The sequence below is a fragment of the Protomyctophum parallelum genome (genome assembly GCF_964188405.1).
Source record: "Protomyctophum parallelum genome assembly, chromosome: 10".
In the NCBI taxonomy this organism is placed as follows: domain Eukaryota; kingdom Metazoa; phylum Chordata; class Actinopteri; order Myctophiformes; family Myctophidae; genus Protomyctophum; species Protomyctophum parallelum.
In genome coordinates this window covers 25,618,906-25,644,062 of record NC_139704.1, presented here as the reverse complement: position 1 = coordinate 25,644,062, position 25,157 = coordinate 25,618,906, and the positions used below count along the sequence as shown (strand labels likewise).

General features: G+C 42.3%; 3 protein-coding genes across 3 annotated transcripts in view; 2 read left to right on the top strand and 1 right to left on the bottom strand.

The window, feature by feature from the left end:
* Positions 1–5,198, bottom strand: part of lrmda (leucine rich melanocyte differentiation associated) — a 297,303-nt gene extending 292,105 nt beyond the window's left edge. The window contains exons 1-2 of the mRNA XM_083775128.1: positions 4,966–5,198; positions 2,899–2,999 (exon numbers count right to left, since the gene is read on the bottom strand). Coding sequence (XP_083631254.1) covers positions 2,899–2,999; positions 4,966–5,007 — 143 coding nt within the window. The 5' untranslated portion in view covers positions 5,008–5,198. The remainder of the gene's footprint in view (positions 1–2,898; positions 3,000–4,965) is intronic.
* A 3,895-nt stretch (positions 5,199–9,093) lies between these two features.
* On the top strand, positions 9,094–11,223 carry LOC310865758 (nucleolar RNA helicase 2-like; the record flags this gene model as incomplete). The annotated part of the gene is made up of 1 exon (XM_083774966.1): positions 9,094–11,223. The coding sequence occupies one exon, from the start codon at positions 9,094–9,096 to the stop codon at positions 11,221–11,223; it is 2,130 nt and encodes a 709-aa protein (XP_083631092.1).
* Positions 11,224–18,205: 6,982 nt separating this feature from the next.
* On the top strand, positions 18,206–21,097 carry znf503 (zinc finger protein 503). The gene is made up of 2 exons (XM_083775537.1): positions 18,206–18,791; positions 19,183–21,097. The coding sequence occupies exons 1-2, from the start codon at positions 18,549–18,551 to the stop codon at positions 20,611–20,613; spliced, it is 1,674 nt and encodes a 557-aa protein (XP_083631663.1). The 5' UTR covers positions 18,206–18,548; the 3' UTR covers positions 20,614–21,097.
* The last annotated feature ends 4,060 nt before the right edge of the window (positions 21,098–25,157 follow it).

Genomic DNA, 25,157 nt, shown 5'->3' with positions numbered 1-25,157 from the left:
TAACCCGAATTGAAAGATTAATAATAAATTAGTAATATTGCAGTTATAAATATTTGATTTTGAACATCCAAGTTCCTAACCTGACAGATTCTAGGGAAAGAGAGAACATAATGTCAGGGCTTGATCTCCCTTAAACCAACACATACTCTGCGTGGGAAATCAGCTTTCATGAAGCTGATGGGAGAGTCTTCTCTACTGCATGTCCACCCTGGTAACTACACAAGAGTTTGACAGATTACTCTGTTCCGAGCAAACTTAGCGTTATGATAACATGGATTACAGTCTGTTTAAAGAACAGTTAAGAGGCGAAGCGCTTCGGTTATCAAAGATATGAATGCCCTGATCGCTTCCAAAGTGTACAGAGCACTTATTGATAGGTAATACCATCGCTGTGTTATCAGTACAAATAGCCTAACCCTAAATAGCTGAGGGATAACGGGAAGGAAAACATGAAGGAAACCATCAGAAACCACCAGAAACCCTATCCTTGCGATTGATACAGATATCTGCGATTAACAATTTAAATTGCGTTTGTGGCACTGAACATTGAAACATACATGTAAACAAATATTACATTTCTGTTTCCCCGTTAGGCTTCATAAACAAAATTTGCACGGGCCTCTTCCTCAACTTTAAATACAACTAAATTGATGATGATACTCCTCTCCAAATGTTTAACTATTTCCTACTCTAGGCACGCCATGGCAAGATCGCTAAAACGCGAGGTGCACGCTGTCTCACTGTCTCTTCCAGACAGAAAGGCACTGGAAGCTAAAAAAAAGAAAATTATAGTATATAATTAGTATAAGAATGAGAAATTTTGGAGCACTGTCGAGCGAAAACATGCAGTGCTGTGTCTTCTCCAAGTGTGGTGTGTGCAGGGCCAGGCCTCCTGGTAGAACATTGCGGTGTGTGTATATATATATATATATATATATATATATATATACGTAGATACTGCATTGGCTGCTCTACTGTTTTGTTTATACCCAGGAGCTACAGTAGCTCCACCTGGCAGTCAAGTAACCGTGGAGTAGGGCTGGGGCGGTATGGGATTTTTATTACCGCGGTTATTGCCAGCCCCCATACCGCCGGTATGGAGGTTATTACTATTCAATCAATCAATCCTTGTTTGTGCCGAATCTGGGTTGCACATGGTTTTTTGAACTCCCTCTGGTGTTGTTGTGTTGCTGGCATGATTAGACTGACTGAGCATCACTGTTTATTATGATACACTTTTCATTTCATTAAAAACCGCGGTTTCATTTTAAACCGCGGTAATGAACCCGATACCGCGGTATGCGTTACATACCGGCGGTATGGCGGTATTGCGGTTATTGCACCCAGCCCTACCTTGGAGTGACAGAAAGACGTACGTTGACTATATAATTGAGTACACTGGCAACGGTGCTGAGGACATGTTTAGGGTGGTTCTCAACAGTGACACTTCTAACATCTCCATGGCCTTCTTTAGAAGATTTACTGAGACACCTGCCACAAATGACTGAAATTACGTGAAATATCACACATTGCTTAATCATTATCTAGAGGCTTCCTCATTGTAAACCCTTTTAATAGCACTTCAAAACACTATATGGAACACCCTGTGACCATCAAGTCTAACACTGAGTGTAGTTTGCACATTTTGACCAATTACCTTTGTTTGGCACTTGAGGAGGCAATCATGTTTGAAACCTGGAGTAAAGTATGCCCTCGACAGCTGAAAAGGTTAATCAAACCCCTACAAACCAGTGCTTGCTTTCCAATCGCAGCGGTTCATTAGGAATATTAATGTCCCCGATAAGCACATTATGCACATCACATTGGACCAGTGGTAGGATTTAGCAATTATTAGTGTGACAGACCCCAGCGCCAAGCAAATCAATTAAGAACCCACGTTTCAGGGCAGGCAAAGATAACAGCTTCGAGGCAACAATCTTCCCTTGACAAAACTGCTGTTCAATAGGCTCTGTGGCCTGACAGATCAAGGAACGGTTTGAGAAAGAAAAAACCTCATCTTTTAATTGTCAGGTCCGCTGAGTGAATTCTGCTTTTGAAATTATACATCCCCACTGAATCAACCTGCCATTTGATCATCCCTCACATCCTGTTAAGAGGACTCTCTTCTTCTATTTGCCCCTGCATTAGCATGTCACGTTGTTGATTGATCAGGCCTTTTATCCTGCCCTGGTGTAGCACCGGCCACCCCCAACCTCCTGTTCTGACGATGCTTTGACCGCCTCGTGAACAATGTGCCCCCAAGGGGTCCTGGGTTACAGGTGGTCCCCCCCGCCATTTGACAATATCCGTTCTACAAGCTCACGACACGTGACGTGTTGTTATTTTCAGAATAAATTGGACAATTTGTGAATATTTTCCGATACATACAAACATATTAGTTTGTGGGTCCTCAAAATGAATTCAATGTAAATGTAAATTTGTACATTTCCATATCACAAACTGGCACTAAACAAGAGAGAGCATATAGCTAGAGAACTAGTCAGTGTCTCTGCTATGCATTTGTGAATTTAACCGTCAGTTTCTGCACAGATTGAGTGTTGTTTGTCATTACAGGAATAAAACATGTTCTGCCTACAAGGTTAGAGCATACCTATTTACACGCACATCGACAGTGGGTGCAGGGCCAATAAGGCCTACAAGGTTACACATTTTGTCAAAGATTTAGCACTGCAGCAACAACAACCCTTTCACCAGGTAACTCACTGTTGTCATCGGTTCAACTCCAAGTGTCCATCACTCATCATCATTTCCTATACAGTAAAACTGCTGAGTGTTAATATAACTGAGTGTTACAGACGGACCCAAAAGGGTCCTTTTGTACACTCTCGGAGTTAAATGAACACCCAGGATTTCATAGTGTGTCTCCCACCGCAGTACCTGAGCTCATTGAAGCTGAGATCCAGTCTTCTCGCCAACTGCCCGTATCTGTCACCGAGGAAGTCAGGGATGTCTTTACAGTCGTGTCCAATGAAGGAAACCTTAAAGAAACAACACACACATACACACACATTATTGGCTTATTATAACCCATTAAGACTGCAGGGACTACAGATGAAAATTAGCTTCTGGCTAAAAGCCGTTTCAGACGGGGAGCGAACGAGTGACACAGGCGTTCTCGCTTGGATCAGCAGTGGGGATCGCACCGCAATGAAAAAAAGGCAGAATACAATCCAGCTCTCGGCAGGGTATTTTTTGCTCATTTTGAATCCTGAAAGGTAGCCATATGATCCGGTCAGGGGCAGATGATAATCGTTACGTCATGTTGTAGTCATTGTTTTGTAGTCATCAGGCCGGAACCCTCAATCTGGAACTTAATTTCCCTCAAACCAGAAGAATAACACCTTCCCAATAAAAGCCTTGATGCGGCGTAGATTCGCTTATTTCTAAAATATGAATGTTAGTGTACTTTCCAGAGACTATTTAGCGTTTGATACCTTTGTTATCCCACGGGGTCATTCGATTCTCATCGCAGGCTACGAGAGAACGAGCTTTTATTAGAAGGCATTATTCTTCCGGTTTGGGGAGAAAGGAAGTTCCAGATTGAGGGTTCCGGCCTGATGACTACAAAACAATTACCACAACAATATAATTTGCTCCCGACCGGATCACACAGCGATTTAGAAACACAGTCTTGGCTTTCCTCCTGAGGTGGAAAAGCCTGGTGATGCGAGGTTAGTTCTAGGGGATTACAACATTACACAGCCAAGTGTAACAAGTATTTATACTCAGCATCTTCTCAAACTTTTTAATGTCAAGGACCCCCAAATTAATATGTTTATATGGATGTGGATCCCCATTACAAAAGTATTTTGTATATATATATATATATATATATATATATATATATATATATATATATAAGATTTGTGATTTGTCTCAAAAATACGGTTTTATTTTTAACTGTCAAAAATAGCGGATTTTTTTTATCTACGTGTTGTGAGCTTACAAGTAGATCAGCTGTTCTGAAAAGGCCCATGTAATTAGGGTTAAAGACATGTGACTGGTTAACCTGGTATGTTGTTAACTCGTTTAGCTTGGGGACCCATTCAAGGAAGCCCTGGGGGTCCCCGGACCTCACTTTGAGAACCCCTGCTGTTTCTGTGTTTCACAGTGAGAAGAACAGAATGCAGTTATTATTTCAGAGACCATCACAAATACAGCATGCAGTACATTTCAACTACATGCTGCATACAACACACATATAGTGTGAAGTAACCAAGTACATTTACTCAAGTACTGTACAATTTTACTGTAGCCTACTTGACTGGCATATTTGCAATTTTCAGTACTTCAATTACTTCTACTCCACTACATCTCAGAGGCTTTTACTCCACTACAATTATTTGAAAACATACTTACTAGCTACTTTGTAGATTTTGATAATAAATACAAAACAGCCCTATACATTTCGGCCATTTGAAAATAGCAGATCTACAAGCACACAAAGCCTCACATCGAGACACATTGTGAGCTTGTAGATCTGCTATTTTCAAAAGAGTTCTTATCCATGTGAAAACTTGTGAAATATATGGGACATTCTGCATAATGAGTATCAGTATACTTTCTACTATACTTTTCTATGGTACTTTAAGCCCATTTTGATACCAATACTTTTGTACTTTTACTCAAGTACATTTTGATTAACCAGTGTTCAATATCGAAGTATTGATACTTTTACTTCAGTAAAGAAAAGGTACCTTTTTTCCACCACTGCACACACAGGCACTGACAGAGCTATAGCCTACTAGTGAAAGTAAGTCACATGACATGACTCAGTCAAAACGAGGGAAACAGTGTCGGTGCATTCCTCTGCTCTGCGCAAAGAAAACTACATGTAGCCTATTCTCATTTCTTTAAGGGAATAAAAACAACATGATAGACTCCAAAAACAAACAAACCAACAACCAACAGGACAGAAAGTGGCGAGAGTAAAACATAACTTACGTGCGTGCCATTCAATGCGACCACTGATTCGCTGCGTGCCATAACTTTATGATGATGGTGATGATGATGTGACAGACGGTTAGACCACTCCGCGAGGGAACACACTTTGTACACAAACAAACTATACTGACAGCAACGCGAGTCCCCCGCCGACGAAAGCAGCCGTAAACATTCAGCAGTTATTTGTTGTTGAAGGTACTTTTTTTTCTTAGAGGCACAACTTGACGTTTCCAATTTACCTCCTCTTCCGCATGTTCGCTGCTCTCTGAAACCAGCTGACCCGGCCGGATGTAATCACACGGTACCACGCAGCCAGCCTGCCAGCCTGCCTGCCCTGCAGTCAGTCAGATCCATCTGCACTGCAAATGAAAACACACACACACACACACACACACACACACACACACACACACACACACACACACACACATCATTCAAAATAAATGTAAACACACCATTGATTGATTGATTGATTGAAATATTTATTAACAGTTTGTAGAATTACAGTACATTTCAAGCACAAACTCAATACAAAGACTGTTAACTGTGAGTGGACGACCCAATTAAGCATTACACTTGTTTACAACAGGGTCCACATTGTTCAATTCATCAAAACATTTAGAGACATACAATAGACACTTCTATGTAGTTAAAGAACAGAACAGGAATTCATCATATAGGAAGCAAAAAGGGAAAAGATACATATACAGTGAGGGGAAAAGGGGGGGGGGGGGTGGGGGGGATTCAGATTTTACAGAGGCCAGTTTCAAATTGCAGCCAGCCATCCGTAGGTGCTCTTTGAGAGCGGTTTTGAAGGAGTCAAGGGATTCACATGTCTTAATGACTGTTGGTAGGGCGTTCCACATTTTGGTGGCATAGGAGCGAAAATAATTTAGTCCCGTGTTTGTGCCGAATCTGGGTTGTACATGGTTTGTTGCACTCCCTCGGGTGTTGTGGGTGTGGACTTCGTTTACATTAAGGAAGTATTTAGACAGGTACATGGGTATCTTAGTGGTGTATCGAATCTTGTGGACCAGACCCATTGCAAGATGCTGTACTCTGTCGTCGACCCTAAGCCATCCCAGCCTGTCAAAGTGGGCAGGGGTGAGGTGGGTTCGGGGGGTGAGGCCAAGTAGGAGCCTGACCAGTTTGTTTTTTTGTTGACCAGTGAGGAGATCCTGTAAAGGAATCTTGTTCTTTGATTGACTTTTTTGATTACGTTGGTGGCCATTTTATCACCGGAGAGATTGGCCTCCAGGATGGAACCTAGGTAGGTAATTTCATCTTTTCGTGTGATAATGTTGTCACCCACTCTAACCAAGAAGCCATCTGCCTTGCTGAGATTACTATTTGATCCGAAGAGAATGGATTTAGTTTTTCCCAGGTGTAAGGATAGTTTGTTATATAGAGGAGGCATGTGTCAGTGGAGTGGGATGTTCTGAAACCAGATTGGAACTCGTACAGCAATTTATTAGTGGCAAGATACTTTTCAACCTGTTCATAGACTATTTTTTCCATCACTTTCGAGATGGAGCTTAGAATAGAAATAGGGCGGTAGTTGCCGGGTTCTAATTTACTCCCTTTTTTGTACAGGGGGGTTACTTTGGCCAGTTTAAAATCTTGGGGGACCTGTCCCTGTTTGATGGAGAGGTTTACTATGTGGGTGATGACTGGAGCTATGGAAATGGCTGAGTCTCTGAGAAATTTGGAGGGTATATTGTCATGGCCAGTGGCCTTGTGGGGTTGGAGGGCACTCAGTTTTTTAAGTACCTCCTCAGTTGATACCATTGCCATTTTAAAATCATCTTTACAAACACCTAGGTTTTTGTAGAAGGCTTTGATGTGCTCTACACCAAAACGCCCAGAGTGGGAGGGCAGTTTGTTAACCAGCATTGTTGCAATGTTTGTAAAGAAGATGTTCAAGTGGTTGGCTACATCAAGCTTGTCAGTGATGAGGGTGTTATTCGATTTGATGTTTATGTTAGTAAACCTGGTTTTTAGTTTCTGACCACAGCCTAGTTGGTTGTTTAGTAGCTTCCAGAGCTCCCAAGGATTGTTTTTGATTTCCTCGGCTTTATCATTGATAAAGTTACTTTTGGCTGATTTGGTCATGGCAATTACACAGTTTCTTAGCTTGTTACATTGGGTTTTTAGGATGCACAGTTTGGTTTGGAGATCACTGTCGAAGCGCTTGTGCTTGGCTAGCTTGGACTTGCATTTAAGAAGTTCAGAGCATTTGTTGTCTCTGGTTTTCATTGCAGTCAGTATGTCCGAATTCATCCATGGCTCCGAGCGGGTTACTTTAATTTAATGTAATGTAATTTTTGACCCCTCTATCACACGGAACTATGTTTTTTTGTCCATATCACTACGCCCAAAAAATAGTGCCATGTGATAGAGGGGTCAAAGTTGAACGAAACTTTCGTTCAACTTTGACCCCTCTATCACATGGCACAGAAGCTGCTCCCCTGGCTTGAGTGGCTTCATTTTCAGGCTGTTCATGTTCGCTCTCTGACCCTAAATTTGCCGCAGAAGACGGCGGCAGGGCTAAGTTTACCTCCTCTTCTTCATCACCCGACGAGTCTGCGTTTGGAGGCGGCCGCTGTTTCACCACCGTCAGCCGAGTCGTCCACTGAATCTGTTCTCAGACGTCGTTTTTTACCAATTACAATAAAACGGTCCATTATTAAATTCACACTGGGCTTAAACCAAACGTGGCACTATAGAAGCTATAATGTTTTGGTTAGGTAGGTAGCCGGCTCTACAAAGTTCCCTCCGAAACTTCAGTCACACAGGTGGTTAATGTGAAATATGAACTAAGGCGGGAGCTCTGTTGATTGGAGATTTGCAATGCGTATACGTGACGGAGAACGAATGAAAGGCTACGGGAACCTGAAGGCTCGCTCCCATAGCAAACCACTATATTAATGGCAAGTATTTCATACAAAAATCTGAACTGTCCCTTGCGTTAGTCACCTTATGTCACCAACAGGTGACAAAGTGGCGCTGTTGAGATTCACACTGTGCACAGGTGCAGCATGACAGAAACTGGGAAGCGGAGTTTTTAGCTGCCATTACGTGATTTCGGGTGTGACAGTACAGTACAGTGACAGTACAGTACAGTAGAGGGACCCCCTGGGGACCCCCACACGGTAACTCTGTCATTTCTCAACCATTTCGGACGCAGGGCAGCTCGCCAGAACCAGGCGGCGGGCTACTTCCTGTGGTTCTGGAAGTTCCGGGGACCCCCACATGGAGCCCGTGGGGCCTCTACAGCGGTGCCCATTGGGCATTGGCCTACTTGGAACGATGCAAGTTGGAAATGAATGCCCCACCCAGATATTATGAGTTGGAGCCTCTACAGCGGTACCCATTGAGCACTGGCCTACTTGGAATGATGCAAGTTCCACAACCAGATATTATGTCTGTCTCCCTTTGATGCCCATATATGGAGTTCTTTGTAAGGCAGTTGTGGAGTTCTGTGTCAGGCATGCCCAAATATGGAGTGTTGTGAGGTCAGAACAGGCCAGCTCCATATATGGATGCTGGGTAGGGGCCCGGTCTGGACCGACTGACTCGACACCGGGCACTGCACCCCCTGCTGTGGTGTGGAACGCGTGTGTCGGTGGGGCTAACGGTTCTCGAGTTACGTGGATTACAGACATACATACAGAGACTTGGTGCATTTATAGATAGATGGCTTCACATCTTTCTGCCATCGGAGGCGGTAGAGAAAACCATTTTAGCTAATATCAGATCCCTGATATGTCATATGCCCATATATGGGCATGCCACCTTTTTACCCATAATATGAAGCTGACTGATTTGTTTGCACCTGGTGCCATGACAACACATTGAGGTTAGACAACACAACACATCACACCATATTTGGGCATATATAGCTGCATTGGGAACTCCTTATATGGTTATGGCTGAGTCATGGTGACATGAACGTGACGTCAGAGGTCCACCCGCCCAGATAGGGACAATATTCAATGTATTTTATATTCATTCCCCTACCAACCCTACACCACTCAGTCACGCCTTTCTACCCCGCTCGCTCGTGGAGCCAGGGTTCCATGCATGCCGTCCAAAATCATATTTGAAACCGAAGAAGATAATACTGAAATGAAGAAGACCAAGGATGGCAAGAAATTAATGAAAAACAAACAGCTGGAGGTAGAGGAAGAGCAGCCAGATTGTGAGCCTCCGGCCCCAAAAAAGAAGAAAAAAGACAATCGAGCAGCGGACCAAGCCAGTGATGGGGCCATACACGACGTCAATGGCAACTTTAATGGCGTTAATACGACACCAAAGAAGAACAAGAATGCAGAACCCGACACAGAGGAAAAGAAAAAGAAAAAGAAGAAATTAACAGAGGAATCGACCGATCAGACCCCATCTCAGTCCAGCGATGACTCAGACATTGAGAGTGAGAAAGCAACGGAGACACCAGAGCAGAAGGAAGGGTCCTTCTCAAACTTCAACCTCTCCCAGCACACCATCAGCCGACTAAAAGCTCGGGGAATCTCTTACCTGTTTGACATTCAGGTGAAGACATTTAATGCTGTGAGTATTGGAAAAGATGTTATCGGCCAGGCCAGAACAGGAACCGGGAAGACCTTCGCCTTTGCTATCCCATTGGTGGAAAAGCTACAGAATAACTCCACGCAGTTGAGCAGAGGACGCCCTCCCAGGGTCTTGGTGTTGACTCCAACTAGAGAACTAGCTATCCAGGTGCATAAGGACTTCAAAGACATCACCAGGCAACTCTCTGTCACCTGTTTCTATGGGGGCAGCTCATATAACCCACAGATGGATGCCATCCGTAACGGTATCGATGTTTTGGTGGGGACCCCTGGTCGCATTAAAGATCACCTCCAGAACAACAAACTGGATCTCTCCAAACTCAAGCATGTTGTTCTGGATGAAGTTGACCAGATGTTGGACATGGGGTTTGCAGACCAGGTTGAAGAAATACTATCTTCAGCATATAAGAACGTTGCTGACAACCCTCAGACATTGCTGTTTTCCGCCACCTGTCCCGCCTGGGTCTATGACGTTGCGAAGAAATACATGAAGCCAGGGTACGTGCATGTCGACCTCATAGGCACAAAAATGACGAGAGCCGCAACAACTGTAGAGCATCTGGCCATAGCATGCCACTGGTCCCAGCGTGCAGCAGTGCTGGGTGACGTGGTCCAGGTGTACAGTGGCAGCCGAGGCAAAACCATCATCTTCTGTGAGACCAAGAAAGAGGCGGACGAACTGTCCATGAATCCGTCAATCAAACAGAGTTGCCAGTCCCTCCACGGTGATATCGCTCAGAAACAAAGAGAGATCACACTGAAGGGCTTCAGAAAGGGGTCCTTCGAGGTTCTGGTGGCCACCAACGTAGCAGCCCGAGGCTTAGATGTCCCTGAAGTAGACTTGGTAATCCAGTGCTCTCCACCCCAGGATGTGGAGTCGTACATCCATCGGTCGGGGCGTACGGGCCGAGCAGGAAGGACCGGAATGTGTATCTGTTTCTACCAGAGGAGAGAAGAGCAGCTGCTACGCAACATAGAGCACAAAGCTGGCATCACATTCCGACGCGTTGGCGTCCCCACTGCCAGTGACATCATCAAGTCATCCAGCGATGAGGCTCTGAAGTGTTTGGACTCGGTAAGTGCTTCTGCCATCGCCCACTTCAAAGAGACTGCTGAGAAGCTGATTGACGAGAGAGGAGCTGTTGAAGTTTTAGCTGCTGCCTTGGCCCACATTTCTGGAGCTACCAGCCTAGAACAAAGATCCCTGCTCAACTCCGATGCAGGTTACACGACACTTAAGATGGAGTGTTCTCGGGAGATGCACAGCTTGAGTTACGCCTGGAGATCCCTCAAAGAACAGCTAGGAGACGAGGTTGAGCAACACGTACATAGAATGAACATTCTTAAAGGCAAAAACGGAGTGTGTTTCGACGTCCCATCTGACAAAGTCAAAGAGATGCAGGACAACTGGAAGGATGGTCACTGTTGGCAACTGTCTGTCTGTACAGAACTCCCAGACTTGGAGGAGAGGCAGCATAGCAACCACGCCGGTGATAGAGGCTTTGGTGGTGATGATGGTGGTTTCCGTGGCAACAGAAGCTTTGGCGGCAGCGCCAGAGGGGGAGGAGGGTTCCGAGGTGGAAGGGGTCGCAGCGGCGGTCGTGGAAATGGGTTCCGGAACGGCAACGGCAGGGGAGGAGGGCAGAAACGCTATTTCAGCCAAGCCTGAAGCCAACCCAACACCCATGTTCTATCACCCCTGCTCCAGACTGATACCATTTGCTGATTTTGGTTTTGTTTTTATTGGCGATCAGCGATGGACTTTGTCGTACACACCGTGGCCAGGACAGGTACAAAACCCTGGGGGGCCCCACACCTCCATATATGGTCGCCTCGTGACATCACGCCTCCGTATATGGTCACGCCTCGTGACATCACGTGACATCATGGAGACCCTTAGATCATATGGTTGTCAGTCCATCACGCCTCGTGACACGCTTCATATGTCATTCAGACATCATCAAACCCTCTACACTCAAGACACACTATATATATGGCCATGAACCCTGGCCATGAACCCGACAACACTTGGATCTCCATATGTGGAGCTGACTATCATCACCTGGATCTTCATATATGAAGATCACGACACTGACATAATCAAACCCTGGATAGCCATACATGGAGAAGACTGGATCATCACCTACATCTGCATATAATCTACATCTGACCTCACTGACACCAGATTAATAGTTTAACTTGTGCTTCTCAACTGTGCTGTATTAAGATACAGCACAGTTGAGAAGCACAAGTTAAACTTTTTCAGGCCTGAAACAACGGAGCTTCTTAATTTAAGAAGCTCCGTTGTTTCAGGCCTGAACATGTAAAGGAAGGTTTCAAATGTGCGAAGAGGTCCTTAATTACATGCATATATAGGGTGGGGGGAAAATCACACCCGTGTGAAGTGAGGGACGCTAATATATTAAAGTCTAACTCATGTTGATTAGGTGATGTAATGGTGATGTAAAACAAACGGTGCCATTAACAATAAAGAGACAATATTACGTAATGTGTTACAAAATTACGTAAATGTTCCCTTCATTGTCAATGGTGTTTTTAAAACAAACATTGAACTAAAAACAAACAGTAAACCTGTATATGGGGCTAGGCGCCTCTCAACAACAAAGATATTCTCACTCTGAAACTTACATATAGCAGAGAGGGGGTAGTTTTGTTAGTAACCTGCAATAACATCCCTTGTGTATGCAGTGGTAGAAAGTAGTACACTTACTCAAGTATAGTCTAATAGGCTACTATACAATTTGTAGGTACTTTTACTTTACTTGAGTATTTGTCAATTTTTCAATACTTTATATTTCTACTACTAGGCCTATACATCTCAGAGACAAATATTGTACTTTTACTCTGCTACAATTAATTGAAAACTTTAGTTACAGATTTATTTATTTTTTAAAGAAGAAAAAAAAACACAACTTTTTCACTTTTTGTTTTAAAAGGTTTGACAAATCTTGGAAAAACACTACTTTTGCTACTATATTTTGTATACTACTTTAATACATTTACTCATATCAAATTTAGTCAAGGCAGGACTGTTACTTGTAACAGATTATTTTGTACATTAATGTTGCAACTTTTTCTTAAATTAAATTAATTTCTACCACTGCTTGTATGGAACTCAAGCTTTTAGAGCAGTGGTTCTCAAACTTTTCAGGTCACAACCCCCAAAATAATCACATGTGAACTGTGGACCCCCAACTTGAATTGCAAGCACTTGAATTGTAGGAGTTGAGGCATTTACTTTTGTTTGACTCTGTTCCACCACAGATGGTGAAAATAGTCAATCTACTCGCCAATCTGTCTCGCGTTGCTAGGTGTCGTAAGATTGTATAGCTATTTACGCAATTTCTACCTCATTCTTGGGAAATACTTGACAATTTGGCCAATCATTTCATATAGACCTATCCTATACTTTGTTGATTACTTTTGACAAAGTCAATAAGGTCTTATTATTTTATTTATTTATATGTATTTTCATTTTAAAGGTATTAAAAAGGTTTAAAAAGCCGTTAAATTGTCACTTTAGAAATGCAGACACCCTGTATAGAGGGTATGCGTGTGACATCATTCATCATCATACGAGGAAGTTCTGAGGGAACGCCTATACTGAGCATATGGCAAAAAAAGCTTTCTGGCCTTGACAGCCCAAAGAGAAAAGTCCTATATGATTGTATTAAACAAAGTTAAACTATATGTCAAACTCACTTTGCCACTCAATGACTTTATGCATGCACTATACCCACACGTATAGCCTACTGAATGTTGTTTTATTTACTGTTGAGTGCATGAGAAAACAAATAAACCCCCAAACAAAACTCTGGGGACCCTCCCAAAATCATTTGGGGGTCCTGACCCACAGTTTTAACCACTGGTTTAAGAGTCAAATCAACACTGCAGTATAGGTTATGCCCTCTATAGTGACTTCACTGTATTGAAGTTTAGACATTTCCCCCTAAAAATGCAATGATTTGTTTAGAATTTCAAAAATATCAATAATATCAATGACCTGCTCAGGTGCTGGAATTTTTACCATAAAAAGCTGGCCTGCTTGCTCATTTAATCTTGGACGTTCGGGTCAAAATAGATCCATTGTCAAATAGATCCTGCATATGTGTCCAGGTGAGACATGATGACCTTTGACACGATCTAAATGTCTCGATAAGAGCAGGGAGACAAAATATACAACCACCCAGATATAAGTTTACCGACATATTAATACAGGTTATACAAAATGACATAATATTTTGTACATTATTTATTATAGGTATAAAAGTTACACCCGGTGAGGCTTAAATGTTAGCTAAGCTATATATATATATATATATATATATATATATATATATATACACACACGCATGCGCGCACACACACACACACACACACACACACACACACACTGAACAGTTATTTGTTTATTTACTACTGTGTACTAGTTAGGCTACAGCTACACCTTGAAAACATCAAAGCAGGCTATAGCCTATAACAACCTGCACTGTCTTCAAACTGTATCTTGGTTGAGGTGACGTCACTTAGAACCTCCCACACGGAAACGCTTTGTGTGCTGAAGCCACGGAGAGAGTGCAGTGGTTGCATTGCACTTCGCATACTGTACTGTAGTCTATGTGTTGCGGTGTGTGTGTGTGTGTGTGTGTGTGTGTGTGTGTGTGTGTGTGTGTGTGTGTGTGTGTGTGTGTGTGTGTGTGTGTGTGTGTGTGTGTGTGTGTGTGTGTGTGTGTGTGTGTGTGTGTGTGTGTGTGTGTGCCTGTGTTCAACGTGTCCTCACATTAACGGCTGTGTTCGTCGGTCTTCTGTACTATTAAATACTATTTATTCTATACAAAGGATTATGTTTACACTGTGTTGTTCGCAGGTGTTTTTTTTTTTCGCTTTCCTTTTTTATACTTCTGACGTTTCACATCGGAACATAGTAGACTATAATTCCAGGTAATGTCGGATAATATCACGCGGGCTCTCTCCAGTATTCTAATCATCAGCATATGGAAGTTTGAGGGGAAAAGAACATTCTCTCTTTTTGCATGCCTTTGAATTATTGTTTATTTATTTGATGTTCTCTTAACCCTATTCCATTTTTCTGCTTGTAGAATCGTTCACCTTTGAAGGAGCGTAATGCATAGTATTTGGGCTCGGTCGGATCTTGTTTCATAAAGTATTATAGAGAGAAATGTGATTGAATTTGCGACTAAATTAACGGTTATATGGCAGCTAGTCTTGAGCTAGAGCTGGCGACTGGCCCCCGAAAATAAATTATTAATGCCGACTTAGTGGACTATTAGGGGATTTTATTTAATTATATAATATCAATCAATTAAATACAGGCACCGCTCCATTCGAATGTACTCTTTTGAACTTTGCTTCGACAACAAGTTTGCGTTGGCGGCCCATAAACCAAAGTTATACAACTGTGTAATAATTGTAAATAATTATTTATTTGCATGCTGGGAAGGGAGAGTTGATTCATAAACATGTCACCGACATGAAATACATGTTATGGGTGATACTTTAAACTTTCTATTTAAATATCATGAATTATAGTCGCAAAAATGTGTTCCCATTTAAGGATAATGCTGAGTATTTGGTGTCTGGTGCACATGAGCCATTCGTCATGCGGACAATAAAGAGGGTTTTCGCCTGACACTGGGAATTTATGGTTGCCCTTCTTTGCCCTAATAACTCACATATTGTGTCACGGTCTGACAGACCTCGCAGAAAACAGCAAGCCTGATATCAATCACACACGTCTTTGCATATTGTGAAACACTTCCCAGGCTCTGCCTCTGAGTGCACATGAGAGAAAGAAAAGAAAGAAAAAATTATAGAGATTATGGGTCATTTGGGGTTGCTTTATTCTTTCTTTTTTTAAATAAATAAAAATTAAACCAATTATTAGGCTATTGTTTGTTTATTATTTAATTTGCTTTCTGGGTGATATAACCAACTTGTTCTCTGGAGAGCCCGAGGCTGCAGGTTGGCAGTTTCAGTCACACACAAGCTACACAACTTGTAGTGTACCAATTCAGGCCTAGCTCTAATACAAATATTTGGCTTCTTTCTCGTTATCACACCATTGGTTAAAAAATGAATTATAGAATACTAAACATATATAGGCTAATACCTTAGCTTTATTTAAGAATAAATAGTATAGGCTAGAATAGTATTGTATTTATTTACACACTTCTAATATAGACTAGAGAGCATCTGTTACCTATATCATTTTAAATGAGCTAGAACAAACTGCATGTAAAATGTAAAATACATCGTATTGAGTGACTAAGCAAAAAAACATATTCTTCTTTCTTCTTCTTCTTTTCTTCCCCTGAATTGTTTTTGCCCCGTGAGTGACTGTCCACTCCAGGTTTTCTTGCTCTCTCCAGGACGGACCTGTCAGGCGGATTACCACAGAGAGAGATTAATGGCAGAGGCGGGTTGCAATAATAATCGTTTTGTTTGATGTGACAACTTTGATAGGCGTTGATTTACTTACAAACTGATAGGCTTTTAATTGAGCGCCTCCATCCCCGATTGAGATGAAAGCATGGACCGCATTGAAAAGCTGCCCGATTGCCCCGGAGCCTCAGCACTGATTAGCCATCTCAGCGGTGAATAGTTCAAGGCGTTTTTTCTTTCTTTTTTTAACTTATTTTCTCAGCTCTGCCCTGACACACCATTCCTCTTCTTTTCTTTCACCCCCCTCCACGTCGCTTCCCTGATGCATGCCTCTTTAAAGGAAATAAATCATTTTCATTGTATGTAAATAAAATCGAGCTGACATCAATATAAAATGTCTGGATTTCTTTTTTCCTCGCGTCTTTGTTATCCTTGTTGCGGATGACAATGTGCCCCCAGGCCAGATGACAGGTTTTAACAATAGAGGAGAAGGTATGGGTTTGGGGTGGGTGTGTGTTCCTGAAATGGACAGGAATCTGTTTTGAGAAACCGTGACATGATTTCACCCGAGATGCTACAGCACTTCACAGTTTCATGTGCAATCTGCTGTTTGGTTGAACTTTTACAGAAATCTAGAATATATATATATATATATATATATATATATATATATATATATATATATATATATATATATATATATATATACACATATACACACACACACACACACACACACACACACACACACACACACACACACACACACACACACACACACTAGGGTCTATATTGTTTGTTTTCCATTCATAGGGCAATTTAGTCTATTCTATATTGGATTTAATAATAAATTATAAAATGTGCAGGTCCCAACACTAAATAATACTTAATTCTTTCTTGCTTTTATACAATTTTATTAAAATACTGTTGTGAAACTTGTGACACACTAATATAGATACTTGTTGCCTATATTAGGCTAGGCTATGGCGAACTTTGACTTATAGGCTACTGAAGAGCCAAACTCGCATAGGCTATAGCCTGTTTATTTCATGTCGATAAAACGTTGTTTGGCTACGGAACGTAAGAGAAAGAAGTTGTGGAACTTCCAATGATGACAGCCGACAGAATGTGACATTTTCTGTCGTATATATATCTTTCGGTTGTCTATATAAGAACGTGATGATTCGTTCGTCCTATCCGTTCAACATTGTGTGAAAACAAGAGGGAGAGGCATGCGAAGATTTGTGCGCCTCTCTATCTATGTCCATTGCCGGTGCATTTGCAAATTAAATCTAACATAAGAATGATTTATTTCCCCTAAATTAAGTGTCTCAGAATGCCTTCTCTTCCCATTTGTCCTTTCCCCCCCCAGTCACACTGGCATGTAATCAGCTACAATAGCTGACATAAATCAAGGGCGGATTGACAGGAGCCTGACAAATAACTGATTGATTGCGGTGGAGCAGAATTGACAGTTGACGGAGGGGTGGAGATAGAAATAGAAGGGCGGTGTATATTATACTGAAAACATGTGACATTCACATCCCTCCATCACTACATTGGTCTGTTCCTGTCAACGCTTGTCTGTTTGGGGAATTCAAACTGAAGTGGTTGATCTCGTGTTTGCCGGTGAAAAGGAGTCACTATATGTAACAGACGCGCGCGACTTGTACACTTATAGCCTACCACCAGGCATGAAGAGATTGTTTAGCAGATAAGCATGTTTTTATTTAATATTACATTATATAGCCTCAATTATAGGCCGATATAGACTTGTGGAGGTGGTTGAAGTCGAACTATGTCTATATGGACTGAGGGACAATAAAACAACAGCCAATAAGCGAGTATCGTATAGGCTATATCTCTCATCTAATCTCACATCAATTTGTGGTTTTATGATAGATTTATCTCTTGCGTTATGGTTCTGAATACATTGTTGGCTATACGTTTCCAAAGGTATAACATAGTCCATGCCACTTGCTATTAGACATACCTTATTAAGCATTAAAAAACTACCACAATCCTATACGAGTAAAATCGCGTAGAAGCGTTCACGGCAACCACAATATTCAGAACTATCTCCTCCCCCGAGCTGTCAAAATAGAGGGGCTTACAAAGAGGAGAACGTCACATCCCCTTGACCCTCCAATCACCTCGGGGTCCCATTTGATTGGAAGGCGGCAAAGGCTTTAATCTCGGACTAATTCAGCTGCTTTTGAAGTGAACATTTCGAGCAGTTCCTACTTCGGGAGTACAGAGCACGGACCTACAGGGAGACACGCTCATGGTGCGACAGACGACGGAGCCACGGAACCGCGATAACCTCGCACTCTCCTCCGCCTCCTCTTCCAGCCTGCCTGCCGCCGCGCCTTAACCGCTTTACTATTCGGATTATTACACTTTTTTCATTTTAAACCATTTTCAACCTTTCTTCTTCTTCTTCGTCTTCTTCTTCTTCTTCTTCTTCGAGCGAGAGAAAGCTTCGATGTTTCTCGGCTGTGTTTTTTATTTTGTATTAATGAATCCAATGAAAGCGTCACCGGCGATCACTAATTTCCTGAGAATTGGGACATGATCACATCGCTCTCTCTGAAAAATCGTGATCTCTGTCTAGCCTGGGAAAGCAGGAGCAGGAATAACAGCAGCAGCAGCATCAACAAGCCTTTTCCTCACTCCGCGCCCCCGTCGGATCCACAACGGCAAGCAAACAGACTTCCCATCAAGGTTTTGAAAATGCTTAGCGCACGATCGGGACACATTTTGCACCCAGAATACCTACAGCCTTTGCCTTCTACCCCTGTTAGCCCTATTGAGGTAAGAATCACAACCCACAGACTGAAAACATACAGGCTATAGTCATTAGGATATGCCTAATCGGCATGTTTTGTTGTTGCGATGTGACCAGATGTTTTTCCCTTTGTGCACAATAGACTGAAAAAATAAGAATGTAATTTCAATGCTAAGAACTACAGTTCAACATACGGTATTATTATTGTAATACGAGGAGACTGTAGCCTAGTTTCTTCATGGTAATAGTCGTGCGTAATAACTAGCTTGTAACCTGCTATAGTTCTGTGTTTATAAACGACAGGGAACGCAATATGTGCATTTTAACTCCCAAACAAGACGTGTTGTGTTAATGTGAGAGGGAAATTCGTGTTTTTTGACTGTTTATCAACCGCCGTTTCGTGTCTCGTCTTTGCAGCTCGATGCCAAGAAAAGTCCGTTGGCACTGCTGGCACAGACGTGCTCGCAGATCGGGAAGCCGGACCCTCCACCATCTTCCAAATTATCTTCCGTGACAGGATCGAATGGATCTAGTGACAAGGAGTCTAAATCCGGTCCTTTAAAAATGAGTGACATTGGTGTGGATGACAAATCTAGCTTCAAACCCTATTCTAAACCTTCAGATAAAAAGGACTCGTCCTCGTCTGTGTCGAGTGAGCGAGAGAAGTCTGGTTTCCGAGTGCCGAGCGCCACCTGCCAGCCGTTCACGCCACGGACAGGCAGCCCGAATTCCAGCACTTCTGCCTCTCCCATGCCGTCGGAGGGCAAGTGCGACAGGGACAGGGACGACAAGAAAGAGTCCGATTGTAACAAAAACAGCACGACGGACGGCTCCGGCACCACGAGCCACAGCAGGATAAGCGTGAGTTGCGGTGGGATTAACGTGGAGGTCAGCCAGCACCAGGAGTCGACGCCCGGCTCCAAAACCTCCTCCTCGGACTCTGTGACGTCCGTGTCCTCGGCGTCCGTCCTGGGCTCGGGAGGACTCGTGGCGCCGGTGTCCCCTTACAAGCCCGGACAGACGGTGTTCCCCCTGCCGCCCGCCGGGATGTCCTACCCGGGCAGCCTGGCCGGGGCCTACGCGGGCTACCCGCAACACTTCCTGCCCCACGGGGGCAGCCTGGTGAACGCACAGCTGGCCAGCATGGGCTGCAGCAAGGCGGGCTCCAGTCCTCTGGCTGGAGCCTCCCCGCCGTCCATCATGTCGGCCAGCCTGTGCAGGGACCCTTACTGCCTCAGCTACCACTGTGCCAGTCACTTAGCGGGGGCCGCCAGCGCGGCCCAGTGCTCGGCGCACGAGGCCGCGGCGGCCCACAACGCCCTGAAGAACGGCTACCCTCTCATGTACCCGACGCACCCTTTGCACGGAGTTCACGCGTCGGCGCCCACGTTTACCGGACACCCGCTGTACCCCTACGGTTTCATGCTCCCCAACGACCCCCACCCGCACATTTGCAACTGGGTGTCGGCGAACGGACCGTGCGACAAGCGCTTCTCCTCCTCGGAGGATCTCCTAAATCACCTGAGGACGCACACCGCCTTCACGGGCGCGGAGAAGCTGATCTCTGGATACCCCAGCTCCTCTTCGTTAGCCAGCGCCGCCGCCGCGGCCATGGCCTGCCATATGCACGGCATGCCCCAGTCAGGCCCCGGTAGCCCCGGGACGTTGGCACTTAGGAGCCCGCACCACGCACTGCAGGGACTGACCAGCCGCTATCACCCGTACTCCAAAAGCCCCCTGCCAAACGGTGCCCCCGTGCCCGTGCCCGCCGCCACCGGCCCTTACTACTCCCCTTATGCACTGTATGGCCAGAGACTAACAACAGCGTCAGCGCTAGGATACCAGTGAGACAGAGGAAAAATAAAAACACACGTGGACTTTGAAAAGTTTATAGTTCTAAAGAATGCAAATATAAAGACTTTTATAAACAGCGCTCCACTTATGGACGGGATCCGTGGACTCAAACTGTATTTATTTAATGTCGGCTTAAAGCAGACGATAATAGCTGCAATGGATGATATTTGAGCAACTCAAAAAGTGCATTATTATGTTTAAAATTGAACTCTAGAGGTAATGTGAAAAACACGTTAGATTACTAATAAAATAGGGTTCTTCATTTCGATGTTAATTTGAAAATTGCTATGATTGTATTGTTCTTATTTAATGTCTCAATTGAGAAGAAAATAATTTACATGCATGTTTGTTTCTTAAATTCCAAATTGTCCACATAATTTTAAATTGCCGTTATTTTTCAGGTGTATACCATGGAAAGAGAATTGGTATTTTTTTGTATGTATTCTGGAAAAATAAGAAAAAATTCTGTTCCATATTATCTTTGTGTGCCTCATTTTATAAAGCCTCAATTGTCACCCCATTTCACGAAAGATTCACATTGAATTTATTGTGCCCTTGTCAATTTAAGAGGGTCTTATTGAGAGGGCTATATAGCATTAAGAGAATACTAGAATTGATATGAGCATTGCGTTATTTGTTTAAAACATTATCCAGGGGTCATTTTGACATTTGCCTGTCTATCTCCCCCCTTTTGTTTTCATTGATTTACATATATACCAAATAATTGAATAGCTTTAAAATAGCTTTAAATTATAGGGCATACACGTTCAAAGTTTGTGTGTGTGTGTGTGTGTGTGTGTGTGTGTGTGTGTGTGTGTGTGTGTGTCGCTGAAAGGGCCTCTTGAATTATTGAATTTCAATAAATCAAAGCCCATATTGCTTGATATAGATGAATCTTGGCATTTTGTCACTATAGTGCAGGTTTAGACCAAATGCAGTAACACAGAATACTTGACCTGCACGAAAAGTGCAAATAATGAGCCATGCTGCACAGCCAGCAAACTGAAACTGTTAATTGGCACGGCAATAGTTTTTTCTTGTCTTTATTGTTTAAATTAATAGGGTATAAGTTACGAACATTAATGCAGATGTTTAAATAAATGAATTCAAAATACGTTATACGTTAGTCTAACTGCGTTATGATTGCAAAATTGCCAGTTTCACTGAATTCATTTGATATTTGGCATATAAGCCATAATAGCACCATGCAGATATTATTGTATTATTTTGTTTTTTGTACACTATAGTTCTCGCCTTGGTGCATGTGTATCGTCACCTATAGGGCTATGATATGACGTGTTTAACAATCGAATAATTAGATGTAGGCCTATACAAATTAGCTAGCCTACTCTAATAGTAAATAGCCTACTCTAATAGTAAATAGCCTACCATCCCGTTGTATAGCTATACAGAGATAACTCTTTATTGAAGAAACATAAGACCTCTCTGAGGCGTTGATAGACGTTCCGTGTGTTTTCAATAGGTCTATAATAACACCGTGCACGTCTAGCCTCCTCATGCGTGCGTTTCATAAGTTATAGTATATAAATATAAATAATTGTAAAGGACATGTAGGCCTATATAGGGCAGGCAGCAGGCTACTATAGTCCACAGTATTTTCAAGTTTATGTGCATGCTGTTTGAAATGCTCAGGGCTTCTCCCATTAAAATAAATAACACCCGTGCATAAAGTGAGGGGTGCTATATATTTTATGAAGTAATTATCAGACAAAACAAACATGGACAAAACAAACATTAAACTCTGTCCATGTCAATGGCGTTTTTAATGTTCAAGGAAAAACAAACATTAAACATATAGGAGCTCGGGGCTAGCCCCTCAAAAATAAAGCAAAATTATCGCTATAGGGTCTTTTTTTAAGGTGTTTTGTAAATTAATTCAGGTGCAGGGTTATATAGCTAATATAGCCACAGCCAATTAGGCCTATTCATATCCATACATTTGGCATAATTGCTTATATAACGGAGTAAAGATATGCCCTTATTGTAATGTCATAATATAACGATGAAAATGTTATTTTCACCCCTCCTTAAAAAAACATACACAACAACGGTATAGACATATATACCGTTGCTCGTACATTCTGTGTCAGAAGAATCGGTGCCTTGTTACAGACTGTGACCGCTTTGGCCTCCAACGGGGGAACATGAACTCTTCCCCCAGATCAGCAACATATAAGGCATCAGCTCAACATTGCTCAACATTATTATGTACGTGTGTGTGAGAGGAGAGGAGGAAAGTCAAAAGTGGGTCTTCCTTGACACGAAGAAGAGCAACATGTCACATCTCTGTTCGAATGCCATCTGGTTCCCCCGAGCCCAACAAACTCCGCTCACTGCAATAGTTTTCCCACCACCACTTGTGGATTTAATTATTTTTTAAATATTTGTAATCACCTGGGATACTCGCTGCCTATATCCGCCCGAGGTTATTTTGGACATGACCTTATTATTATATGTATTATTTTAAGATAGTAGATATAGGCTGCTCCCATCACGGCTATGCCATTTTTCTCCTGCCTGTCTATATTGCACGGCAGTTAGTCAAAAAGAACAAACTCCTCTCCTCTCTCATATGTGTGAGCCTGTCTCGAGGCCCACACGCGTTCTAAACTGATGTAATGACGGTGAAAGGGAGCAATTTCCATTTTACCCACATCATGGTGGCTGTGTGCGCGCTCGGAGCGGAGGTCCCCGGTGGAAAGGCAATTTATCATGTGCCCCTCCCCCTGGTGCTGTCACTGGAGGAACAGGCAGGCACATGTGTGCATGAATTACCCCCCCCCCCCTCCCCTCCACCCACCACCCACCCTGCTCAGAAGACACAGAGGAGAGAGAACTTCCAGGGGATACATACACAATAACACAACTATGCAGTATTCACTTTGTTTATCACGATAAGACACCAGTTTTAATCTATGCATTGCAAGAAGCTTAAAAGGAGCAACAAACAATTAAGTAAATAATGCACTGAAATGTGGCCAAAGGGTGAATATAGCTAGTTGTTTAAAAGTGATTACAACATTAGAATAGATCTAAAACATAATCAAAGTTACATTGGAGACAATTTGATACGATGATGTGTTAGTGATCTCAAGTATACTGAATCCATTCCAAACCAATCCACTTTATTTATCGTACATTTCACAACTCAAGTTTTACAAAGTGCATACAGAAGGTTACACTGTAAAGCTTAAACACAGAAACAGCAGCGAAGATCACACAATAATAATGCAGAATGATTGCTATACATTATAGGCCAAGGTTCATATACAATTACAAACTTGGGGCCAATGAGCTTAAAGGTTAAGTGAGGTTCAGTAGGCCTAATCTGTCCCAGTAAACATTAACAGTGGCATGTCAAGGATATAATGTGTTTGTACAGATCAGAGCTGTTCACAGATGAGATTCATCTGCATTTGTAAACATATAACGGGGATGTGAAGGGAGAGGCCAGGGTGTTGTGTGTCTTTAAAGCAGTGGTGGAAAGTCAAAGTAACTATATACTTGTACTATGTGTACAATTTCAGGTATACTTCTAACTCCACTATACAATCAAAATGGTAGAGTTTTACTACATTTATTTGACAGCTTCAGTTACTATAGTTACTTTAGCAATTTTTTGATTCATAAATGATAAAAAAAAATCTAAAATAGCAGAACTACAAGTCCACAACATGTAGCACTGATGATTCGGCCAGGCCATGTATGCAACACATATTGACATTTGACATGAAGTAAAAACCTACTTTTTTTTTTTACTTCGACTTGATTTAGAAGGCAGGACTATTAACAATATTTGTTGTACTGTGGTACTGGTGTTTTTTATGGATACAGGTCAAGTGGGCACCTTGGACATTTGGGCACCTCAATGTGAAATTGGCTATTTTATCCAAAATATTATAAAGTATGCAAGATGTGAACATGCACTATACCTACATCATTATCAGACTTAATTTTATCCTTCAGCTTATTATTTATGCCCCAAAATGACTGGATATACAGGTTTTGTAGCAATTGTAGAAATATTAGACCTTAATTGTCGAATGTTTAAGCATGTAATGATGTGTATACTTTTTTTCTTAAGACCATTTTTCAAATATTAGATTTTTCAACATTTTGGAATAAATAGCCAATTTTACATCGAGGTACTGCCCAGATGTCAAATTAAGCTGCCCACTTGAACCGTTTTTACATAAGTGCAATATGGGAGTATTTTCCACCACTGCTATGAAGCATCGATTTGATTATCAATCACTTACTTTAGAAAAATAATAACGGAAGGAAACCATGTGATATCACGATACCATTGCTGTCCAAAACATACAATAACTATTGGAAAAACATTTAAAAAATAGTGTTACTTGCGTATGCGACACTCTTGTATGACAAACTATAACTATAATTTAACGTTGAAATATGGAGATAAAAGGTTTCTGACGACAACATAATGTAGGGGTAATGTTTTGCATGAGGACTGTGCTGTTCTCTGCTGATTGAGATCTCTCTCTTTTTCACAC